This window comes from Agrilus planipennis, unplaced genomic scaffold, assembly GCF_000699045.2.
Source record: "Agrilus planipennis isolate EAB-ADULT unplaced genomic scaffold, Apla_2.0 scaffold25, whole genome shotgun sequence".
In the NCBI taxonomy this organism is placed as follows: domain Eukaryota; kingdom Metazoa; phylum Arthropoda; class Insecta; order Coleoptera; family Buprestidae; genus Agrilus; species Agrilus planipennis.
The window spans coordinates 1240970-1252776 of record NW_020439112.1 but is presented as its reverse complement, the minus strand read 5'-3'; the positions used below and the strand labels follow the sequence as shown (position 1 = coordinate 1252776).

The 11807-nt window shown below is 35.1% G+C and overlaps 2 protein-coding genes across 4 annotated transcripts in view; both read left to right on the top strand.

Annotated features, from left to right (window-relative positions):
• The window catches only part of LOC108739844 (orexin receptor type 2-like), a 109371-nt gene extending 100315 nt beyond the window's left edge, over nt 1-9056 (top strand). For 2 of the 3 annotated variants that reach the window (XM_018473919.1, XM_018473938.1), the window contains exons 6-7: nt 4461-4484; nt 8095-9056. In XM_018473919.1, the coding sequence (XP_018329421.1) occupies nt 4461-4484; nt 8095-8229 (159 nt within the window). In that variant the 3' untranslated portion in view covers nt 8230-9056. The remainder of the gene's footprint in view (nt 1-4460; nt 4485-8094) is intronic. The other variant, XM_018473929.1, reaches the window with a different exon arrangement.
• Nucleotides 9057-9531: 475 nt separating this feature from the next.
• The window catches only part of LOC108738179 (A disintegrin and metalloproteinase with thrombospondin motifs 16-like), a 179920-nt gene continuing 177644 nt past the window's right edge, over nt 9532-11807 (top strand). The window contains exon 1 of the mRNA XM_018471456.1: nt 9532-9624. Within this exon, the coding sequence (XP_018326958.1) occupies nt 9579-9624 (46 nt within the window). The 5' untranslated portion in view covers nt 9532-9578. The remainder of the gene's footprint in view (nt 9625-11807) is intronic.

Here is an 11807-nt window from a genome sequence, read left to right as displayed (position 1 = left end):
TCTACACACCTATAAAACTTTTGCTTTGTTTTCTATTGTTAATTTATATACATTTTTGTTTTAAGAAATTGCTAAACATTTTCGTGTAGTACTGTACTGTCGATCTCGAGAGCTCTGCTCGTTCAAGCTTGTTCCAACTATTTCTGTCTTTCTCACGCCTAGTGTGTATTCTTTCTATCTTCGCGCAGATTTCTTCAAGGTTACAATTCTAACAAATTGAAATAGACTGTACACCATTTATATTAGCTCTTGTATCGTCCGAATTGTCGGCTGCTGGTCACTTCCTTGTACGGAAAATTGTTGATTATTTCTGAAATTTCCCATTAGGTCCTCATACATACCGTATCAGCTACGTCAGCTATATTATGATATATAACCCGCTGTCGTGCAGGTACATCGAGAAAATTAATCGCTTGCTCGCAACTATATTTGGATTCAAAATTAAAAGGTGATAATATTAAATTAAATTGAAAGTGATATTATGCAACCCTATTTAACAAGGTCCACTCTTTTTCATACGGTATCTATAATGAAACATTTAACTTACTTTTTATCTCTCAAATCCTCTTTGTAAAATACTGAATGCAGCTACTGAATTGCTTATGAATATGAAAAGAAGAGTTCTTTAATGTAAAGACTTTTGTGATCAGTTTCACGTCGGAATAACTTTTCAAACATTGGAGACATTACGAAAATTTTAATAATCTTGTGTACAGGGAACAGTTATTTCTTAGAAATGTACATAGTTAGAGAGGAATTTTCTGATTAAATTCCGTTTCGTCAGCGTTCGAATTAAAGTAAAAATAAAAAAATAGTAGAAATTTATTTCTCGTACGTTCCACACATTCTTGGAAAGTCCATTTATATGTACCTATCCATCGATTGAAACAGCATTGGCAATTCATTTACATTATTTCATTCGGATTTGTGTATTTGGTATTGATTTTCGAAGCTAATACCGATGGAAAAGCTGCTCATGGCTAATATGCATTGTTGTGTAAAAATTTCTCGTATTGTCTGACGAATGTGCACTATCTCAAATCATCGAGTTTTCGTGTTTTATAATTTTTATATTAATTTAATCTCCATATCCCCTAGACTGCAAATAGATGAGTGCTATGCGTTTGGAGCTTTTGTGTGTTTATTGATTTGTGTTGTGTGCCTCCAAATTGTGATCCTTGCAGTTTCTTTGGTTCATTTAGAAAAGGATAAAAATACGGAGGGATTAGAATGAGCAGGAGAACAGAACAGAACGGTATAGAAGTCTAAATGTCTAGAAAAACTTCTGAAACATAAGGAACTTGTAAAAGCAAGAACAAAAGTAAAAAGAAACAGGTGAAGACGCTGGTTAGACTGTTGGCAAATAGTTAGAGATGGGAGATGGCTCTATTTTTTGAGAAATGCGATGAAAAGGTTCAGGTTGGGAAGGAGTAGAGATGCGCGTCCAATCAGTATTTAGACTCACGATCACCTTGTGATGATAATCAGGCTTATTTTCTTGAAAATCCCAATGATGTTCCGGAACTAAAGTTATGATAACTAACATTATTTAGGCATGACGTCCAATCTCATCATCGTCGTCATCATCATCAGGTACTCAGTCCTGAGACTGGTTGGACAGGTATCTTTACTTATTCCTATTCTGAGCTAATCTTCCCATTTCCCTAAAATTAGAAAATCCCTCATCGTTAACTATTTATAAAGGGTAAGCCAATGTAGATCAACCTCTACTCCTTTTAACTTTTGTTTTTGTTTCTAATACGTCTCTGACTAGCCTTTCATGCTTAAGAAGGTGTCCTACAAATCTGTCTTGCGTATTTCTTATAACAGGATATAATAACTTTAATCTCATATTCCTATTCTTTTTAAAACCTCTTCATTTCTTACCATTTCTATCTTCGGTGTAACACCACATTTCGAACGTTTCTAACCTTTTCTTTTCCACCGCGTCCACCGCCCATGTTCCGCACCCGTATGAGAACAGGATCCCATCTAAATACTGTTACGAGTAATAGTTAATCTTAATGATTTGAGTCAACAATTTTAATCGAAATGTGTAGATCGGTACTAATGTTTGTATCAAACGACTGTCTCCTAGTCTTTAGGTATGCCTGGGTTTTAGTATAATTCCCAATATTTTTCTATAAATCCTTCTAAATATAAATAATCGGTAAGCAATATTGTAACTTTGAAACACTTAACAGTATGCAGTAGATTCGCTTTTCTTTCGCATAAGAATATTATGTGAAGATGTGGTAAAAAGAAATAGCTTTTAGATCGTCTCCGTTCATGCATCAGCCCTGAATGCATACTGGATTTCATACATGACATGACCGGAATGTAAATATTGTCCGTTTCAGATCAGGGGTTTTCCTTTGTGTCTGCTCTGTCAATAGCAAACTACCAACATTTCAAACTAACCTTAATAACGTGTAGATGTAGGACGATTCAAGTCTCGAAAGACAAAGGAAAAGCACAATACAAATGAAAACTTTTATTTGAAGATATTTTCTCCATTTTTTTCTATTCTTTGATGCATTGTAATTGTTTATAACCTACATATTTAATTGATTTTATCATTTTTCTGCTAATAATGTAACTACTTAATAAATTAAAAAAGTTACTGATGAAGTCGCAACGCCGTAACGAACTATTCAATAATGACAATCAATCTTTTTAGCCAAATATCGGTGATATGTGTGATATGATATTGGCTAATACTATTTTCTTCAGTTCATCAATGTTTTCGTCTGTTGTTGACGTGCTCGGGCATCCGCACACTCGTTGTCCTTCAATTCGGCCCTTTGAGATTATTTTGTACCACCGATAAACGTTGCTTCGGTACAAGGTAGCATCACCATATTCCACAGTCAACATTCGGAATGCGTTCGCGCACTTAATTTTGTTTTTTATACAAAATTTGATATAGAGATTCTTTGATCCATTTTTTGAAATAAGCAAATATCGAAGACAAGCTAAAACACGTGCAAGCAAAGCATCTGTTAAAAATTAACTGAACATTTAACATGGCCGAATTTGTCGGTATAAATGAGAGACAGGACTACCAACATAACTCCACAAAAAAGATCGAAAATAGTATACGTAACCTGGGGAAATTCAAAATTCGCGATACTTTTGGAACAGACCTCGTATATCGTGATTCCTATTGTAGTATTCATCATCATCATCATCATAAGGCCGTCAGTCCTAAGACAGGTCAGACACGTACCTCCGCTCTTTCCTATCCTGAGCTAATCTTCGCATTTCCCTTAAATTAGAACATCCCACATCCTTAACTATTTGTGAATCTAATCTAGGTCTACCTCTACCCCTCTTAACTCCTGTTTTCGCCTCTAATATGTCTCTGACTAGACCTTCATGCCTGAGAAAGTGTCCACCAATCTATCTCGGCTATTTTTTATTGACTTCCTTAGAGTCCTCTGTTCTCCTATTCTTTCCAATACTTCTTCATTTCTAACCTTTCTACCCACGTTATCCTCATCATCCGCCTATAACACCACATTTCGAACGCTTCTAACCTTTTCTTTTCGGCCACGACCACTGTCCATGTTTCGCACCCGTACAACGCCGTGCTCCAAACATACACCTTTAACAACCTTTTTCGAATTTCTAAATTAACCGTTCGCGAGCATAGAAGTGACTTCTTTTTATTAAAGGCGACACGGCCCTGCGCTATTCTCTGCTTTACATCCCTACCACTCCTTCCATCCTGACTTATCTGACTTCCTAGGTATCTAAAATCAGCCACTTCTTCTAATTTTTTGTCTCCTATCTTTGTATTCGCTCTTTCCCTGCTTTTTCTTCCCTTGCATATCAGTATTTTAGTTTTACTTTTATTTATTTTCATACAGTACTGATCTGTCATTGCCGCTTCCATTTTATTTAAAGCTATCTCTAAGTCCTCCTTGCTAGATGCTAATACTGCTATATCATCTGCAAATCTAAGCATACAAATCTTTTGCCCTTGTACATCTATCCCTGCAATTGTACTGTCTTTAATGATGTTGATCGCGTCTCCGATGTAGGACAACAAATATCCGCCAAATATCCTCATTACAATTTAACTTTGCGGATGCGGACGTAGATGCGAATATTAAAATTTTTGCTGATCATTCGCAGTTACAACCCTACTTTCTAATGTAGCCAATGGTTTATAAAAAAAATTGTAAATTTCGCTCTGCAAGATAGATTTACGTATAAGATTTTTAAAAGTTATGCAATTGTAGAATTTCACTACAAAACAGGAAAACTTTTATAAACAAAAACAGATCATCTGTAATGTAAAATTTGAATTTAATATTCATAATGGCTTTCGCATTTTTATCAGCAAATTAGTCGCAATATATTACTTTGTATATTATGAAGTATGTGAAGATTGTAATGACGATTCAACAGAAGAAACTGATCGTTGTAACAATACTTTGTTTCTTTTGTTCTAGAGAGTCTTTCGATTGGATTGTCAGGTGAGTTACACCCCAAACTTTTTTAGATAAGATAAAAGAATATCATAAGAAAATTGCAGGCTTTCAAATCCACCTTTCAGAAACCATAATGAATGATATCGCGAACGGCAAAACTAAAACGTAAAAGTAATGATATAAATCAAATGATGCGAGTCAGCAGACGTAAGAATTTGTTCGGTTATTCAGTGCGGTTCGTTCTTCTCGAATGAACTAGTGAAATAAATTTTCTTTGGAAAACCGAATTAACGTTTCGTTTCGTTTTCCTTAATGTACTAAACGTATAGGGTACCTATATACAGTGTTTGTCCGGAAAGTAATAGGACTGAGTCCATTCAAAAAAATTTATTGAGCCAATCGTTACAATTCGTTAAAAACTTTCAAAATAGGCTCCTCCTGCGTCGATGCAACGCTGCCAGCGCGATTTCCAAGCATTGAAGTTGTCATGGAAGGCATTTTCCAGAATAGCCCTAAGAGCCGCGGTGCATGCTGCTTGGATCCCCTCTGTCGTCTCAAAATGCTTGTCTTTCATCGGCCTTTTCAGGCGAGCAAACAACAAAAAAATCCGCGGGGGGCACATCTGGGCTTTAGGGCGGTTGCGGAAGCGTTGGAAGGCTGGCCTTGGTCAGGTAGCTGTCCACAAGAAAGGCGGTGTGAGCCGGGGCATTGTTGTGGTGGAACTTCCAGTCGGCTGCGATGTCTTGTCGGACCCGATTGACCCTTCGTTTGAGTCTCCAGAACACATCCACATAAAAAATGGCGTTGACGGTTTGTCCAGGAGGAACAAATTCATGGTGGACGATGCCTTTCATGTCAAAAAAGACAATGAGCATCGTTTTCACTTTGGATTCTTCTCTTTTTTGGGCGAGGAGACCCGGCGTGTGCCACTCGGTAGATTGCCTCTTTGTCTCGGGATCATACTCAAAGATCCATGACTCGTCACCTCTGATTACGTTATTCAAAAATTGGGGGTCACTTTCACACATGTTTAAATTTTCGGCTTGCACCACTCACAGAAACACATCGCGCGAAAAACCCTGTTCTGACTCTCCAGGTGCTCGGAGACAACTCACCAGCCGCTCGTTCGTTAGCTAGGAATGCCCTCCACCGAATCCAGTCGGTGCGCGCACGCTCCGAAGTGCAGTCGCGGTGGAAGGAAATCAGTCCTATTACTTTCCGGACAAACCCTGTACATAGGTAATGCCAGCGTGTTTTGATTAAAAGCCAGGATAAAAAAGAATTATAACTATATATACCACCGGATAGAAATTATAGAGATCGGCGTATTATTAGTACCTACATGCATTAGGTGCATTAATACCGTCGAAATCATCAATTGTTTAACGAGCTTTAGTGAAAGATAAATTTCACCGAATGCGTTCGCTTTTTATTCGTCTACACAAACTGAAATCATCCTATGTTTCTATAGTTGAAGTTGGTATAGGATAATTTACATTGTATAAGGATTACTGACTTTCATGGCTGTCACTCATCCGCGAACTCTGTAGATACTAGAACGAAATCTCGTCTCGCTATTTCTACTCTGAAAGCCACCCGTGTACACACAGTCATGTATAAAATCCATAGAAAGACACTCTTGATAACAAATGTTACAATCATTTCGAATTGCACATCTAGTTTCGGGATAAATCCGAGGAAGGATTTGTTGATACCAATCGTGATGAAAAATACGGGAAACTACGTGATTCAATAAGCGAATCCTAAAGTTCTCAACGTTGTGAGGGAATTGTGACGTTTAAATGAAATGAGATATCGAATTGAATTCCTTGATCCAGAGATGAAAATTATGTTTAAATTCATAACTTAGGGTAAAGTTGGAAGAGATTGATCGGCGGAAACGTGTTGCTTCTTGCCTGCCTAATATGATGCATACACGTATGCATCCCATTTTTACTGCAAGCACTATTGTTCTGTGAGCTTCATGAATGATGACATCTTGACTACTTTCAAAATAAAGTGGTGCAAGTAAAAATAACAAACATTTAGTGATCCTTGTGGTAGATAATTTTACTTGTTATCACTATTAATTACTACAATATAATGCAGTTTAGTCTTCTGTTTTGTAAATTAATACGAGTCAAAGAAGTCACTTCTATGCTCGGGAACGATTCATTTAGAAATTCGAAGAAGATTGTTAAAGTTAAAGGTGTATGTTTGGAGCGCGATGCTGTACGGGTGCGAAACATGTACGATGGGCGCGACGGAAAAGAAAAGGTTAGAAGCTTTCGAAATAATGAGGATACAGTGGATAGAGAAGGTTACAAATGAAGTGGTATTAGAAAGAATAGGAGAACAGAGGACTCTATGGAAGTCAATAAGAAATAGGCGAGATGGATTGTTAAGGCACTTTCTCAGGCATGAAGGTATAGTCAGAGACATATTAGAGGCAGAAACGGGTGTGAGGAGGGGTAGAAGTAGACCTACATTAGATTACTGTTCGCAAATTGTTAAGGATGTGGGTTGTTTTAGATTAAATGAAATGGGAAGATTAACTCAGGATAAGAAAGAGTGGAGGTGCGTGTCCAACCAGTTTTAGGATTGACGACCTTATGATGATGATGACGAATCAAAACTAATTTTTCTATCCCTCGGGAACAGTATTTTTAGGGAATAAAAATACCCTCTGTACCCTTGACTTCGCTCATGTTAATGTTCTAAATACGTGTGAAGGATCATCGACGATCACATAAAACTAATTTTTCTATCCCTATGACTGAAGGGTGTTGTTCAGACCAGGGTACATTTACCTGCCGTTTCCTTGAACCATTAAGTTGGAAATTCAAATATTCAATTTTGTTGGTTTTTACAAATATTATATGTAAGTGGTTTAAGTATAATTTTAGGGTATCGAACTTTGCAGGTAACAAATATCTTTAAGATAATTTATCTTCAAATACTTAAATAATATTAGAAACCAGTTGGTTAGAACTTTCACCCCTTCCTCTATCAGGGTGGAGATTATGTTATAAATAGGCTGACACACTCATAATAACAGACATCAAAACAGAGACATCAACAGACATCAAATAAGAACAATTAAGACAACAACAGACAACAATTAGTAGCATCAGTGTAATCATCAAGTTCAGGGTCTTCAATATATGTATTAACTGTATATGTGTAAATAAATATTACTAAGTGCAGTTATTCGTGTTATTCACAAGTGAGGTAAATTATTTGCACTTACAATCCTTCCAAAAAATTCGTGTGCTCCCTCATAGGAGAAAGAAGTGGCGCGGCAGCGCAAAATAAATAAAACAGGTGTTCCATCCTTAGTCCTTCCCGAAATCTCAAACTTAATTTTGCCCTTTTCGGTAAGCGTTGTCTTTATAAACGCAATGAAATTAAAGTTAATAAACAGAAACGCGAAGTTTGGTTTAGAAATTGTTAATTAGATTCCCGTCTTAGGGGACCGAATTGGATTTAACTGAAATAATTAGTTAATATTATTAAGTAACTGTTTAAGAGCAAACTTTGTCATTCTTACTATTGTGAACAATCAGGGAATGTCCTTTAAGAGATAAAACGTTCGGAATTCTCGCTGGGCGCTGTTACAATTTAGAAGTACTTAATTGACTTCCCTTTGTTACAGTGGGTGGAAAGTTCAAGCAGTTCTCACCACCGTCAACAAGTCGAACAACTTCGATTCATCTCGTCTATTCGAAAAACCACCCCCTTGACAAGGCTTCAATCGAGTCAACGCACCACCAAAACGTGTGCAGTCTAAACGACAGAGACGTACAACAAAAACAAAAATACAAGTGTCATATTTACTTACATGCAAACATACATACATTATGTATACTATATGTTACTTGTGATTTTAAGATATATGAATGTGTATCTTAATGTTTTCGGCCCCCGTGAAAGGTAACAATTTTGCACACGTTTCAGTACAGTAGAAGGGGTCGATTTAACTTTTTCGCTCCACCTTTCTCTTTTATATATCTATTTGAGTTTGCGACAGCCTCTCCGAACTGCACTGTATTGTAAAGCCGGTAGATATGGCGGAAAAGTTTGTGTAAACATCTCCTTGCATTCGTGGGTATGAGTGGTTCAGGAGAGGCGGATAAGACGGACGAAATGTAGTCAGAAGGGTAGTGAAAAATTTCTTTGTGAGATATACTGCCTTAGCATTTTTAAAGAAAGATACAAAAACTTTATCGAAACAGAAAGATCTGAAATAGAACCGATATTCTCCTAAATGTTAAGGTATTATTTAGAAGTTTTTTGTGAATTCTAGAAAATCCGTTTCAATCTCTTTGTTGAAACGCCTTTTCGACTGGAAAAATAATGGAAAAAAGTGAAGGGTGAGAAGATCGTCTTGTATTTTGTTTATGTACTGAGCAAAGGAGTTGTCGCAATTATGTACAATTAGTATGCAATTTACCTAATACTTATGTACATGACGGAATGATAAGAAAGGATTTTTTTCGTGTTAAAGACCCTTTATTGATGTGATATGTGTTTTGGCATACCGTCTGTATGTACCGAAGGATTGGAAATAAATGTGGAATTAGAATGAAAGATTCGTATATATATATGTCAACTCAATTTTTAAATCCACCGAGTCCTACAACCATGTACTATGAATAAAATTATTTATTGTTTTTTGAAGTTAATCGCTTCTGTCGTATTATTAACAAACAAAAAACTGACTGACCAATCTATAGTGCTATATTAAAAAACTGTTATCTATATACAAATATTTTTGATGACTTAGAAGAAAAGGGGATGACTATTTTTTAATTTTTTACTCTTGGTCACTATACTTCTACTTAAAATTTCTTTTTTTGTATTTATGTTTTTCGACCCAAGTATATACAAATTTTAATGCAATTAATTTTTTAATTTATTTACATAACTTATTTGGACAAATTTTCGTAGAACATTCTTTTTAATTACATTTAATCTTCATTAAACAATTATTTTGTCCTTTGTTTTAGATGCAAACTAAAAAAGAAACAGACAAAGAAGATTTTTTATTTTTGATGATTAAGAATCTTGATCAAAATTTGGTTTATTCATAGATTCGGAAAAACGTTTGCTGCATAAACTAAGAATTTATTCTAGTCAATGGATTTTCTTGATGATGGAGAACAGGAGAAGATGGCCACGCTATGTAAGTACCTTTTTTCTATTTTTGCTCTGGACTTCTTTAATGATTTCTCGTTTATGACATTTATCAAATTTCGCTCTCATACGATTTGCTACATGCAATTGTCGCTTACTTTACGATGAGGCAGAAGTAGAAGCTTTCTTCTTCTTTCGCATGCGCGTACCGTCTCGTTTGTACCTATTCTTGATCGCAAAAGACGTTCGACTTTATGTTTATAATACAATTAAAAAGAACCAGATAGGAAACTTTTGCATTTGGAAATTTAGATTTTCAACGTTTTCTACTAAAAAAGAATATTTGATTATAGATTTTTTATTAACTATACGTATGTATGTTGTATATTTCTTTATCTTGTTAGCCTTTGATATTGAGTCTTTATTATAAACAAAAGATGGTTTCGTATGATTACGAAGTATCTATCTTATGAAAACATGATCCTTGATGAGGCAGAAGTAGAGGCTTTCTCCCTCTCTCACATATGCGCACCGCGTCGTTTGACCTCTTCTTAGTCGCAAAAGAGGTTCGACTTGACTTAATATTGAGTAGAGATGTTTATAATACAATCAAAAAGAACCAGATAGGAAATTTTTGCATTTGAAAATTTACATTTTCAACGTTTTCTGCTAAAAAAGAATATTTGATTATAGATTTTTTATTAACTATACGTATGTATGTTGTATATTTCTTTATCTTGTTAGCCTTTGATATTGAGTCTTTATTATAAACAAAAGATGGTTTCGTATGATTACGAAGTATCTATCTTATGAAAACATGATCCTTGATGAGGCAGAAGTAGAGGCTTTCTCCCTCTCTCACATATGCGCACCGCGTCGTTTGACCTCTTCTTAGTCGCAAAAGAGGTTCGACTTGACTTAATATTGAGTAGAGATGTTTATAATACAATCAAAAAGAACCAGATAGGAAATTTTTGCATTTGAAAATTTACATTTTCAACGTTTTCTGCTAAAAAAGAATATTTGATTATAGATTTTTTATTAACTATACGTATGTATGTTGTATATTTCTTTATCTTGTTAGCCTTTGATATTGAGTCTTTATTATAAACAAAAGATGGTTTCGTATGATTACGAAGTATCTATCTTATGAAAACATGATCCTTGATGAGGCAGAAGTAGAGGCTTTCTCCCTCTCTCACATATGCGCACCGCGTCGTTTGACCTCTTCTTAGTCGCAAAAGAGGTTCGACTTGACTTAATATTGAGTAGAGATGTTTATAATACAATCAAAAAGAACCAGATAGGAAATTTTTGCATTTGAAAATTTACATTTTCAACGTTTTCTACTAAAAAAGAATATATGACTGTAAATATTTATTACCTATACTTTTGTATATTTCTTTCTCTTGTTGGTCATTGATATTTCACTTTCAAAATAGTCCTTGTTATAAACAAAAGATGATGGTTTCGTATGATTACGAAATTATGACTTAAATTTATCTTATAAAACATAATCCTTCAGCGGTCTCATGTACTGTTTTGTGAGAAGAAACGACTTCTACTTTTTGTATTTTGTTTCTTGGAAGTCAATCTTAATTCTGTCGTTTTCTCAAGCTTGTACCTATGGGAAATAATGTCTGAGGAAAGTTATGTTCATCCATTTCACTTAACTTTGCAAATAAACGCCAGAATAGGTATTAATTAAACTAATAATGTACCAATAAAAAGAACGAATCCTTTCATCTTCGATAATCAATAGCTACATTTATATATTTCATTTGTTTTTGCTTCTCTTGGGTCAATATCAATAATGCATTACAAATTTGGACGGACAATTCTTTAGCCCATATGAATGAAGTATTTTGGTAAATATTTTTTGGAGTAGATATATTTTGAACATCTTTGAATATATGAAACCTATAATTTCAGACAAACATTCAGTACCTACAAACAGGGGCGGCTTTTACGGGTGGCAAACAGGGCAGTCGCCCGGGGCATCGCTCTTACAAGAACCTCGCGCACTCGCGCAACATTCTAATTAGAAAATATTAGTAGACACTACTAATGTTTATTTGAATTTCTTAATAGTCTTAAAAGAAGCCGCAAATTTGCTATCTTTGTCTTTATCAATTTTTTTTAATTTTCGATAAACAATTTTAAAACTGTAAACTTATTTATGAATCACTTTGCATTTTTCAAGTATCATCATTAAAATTAATTCCACAAAGA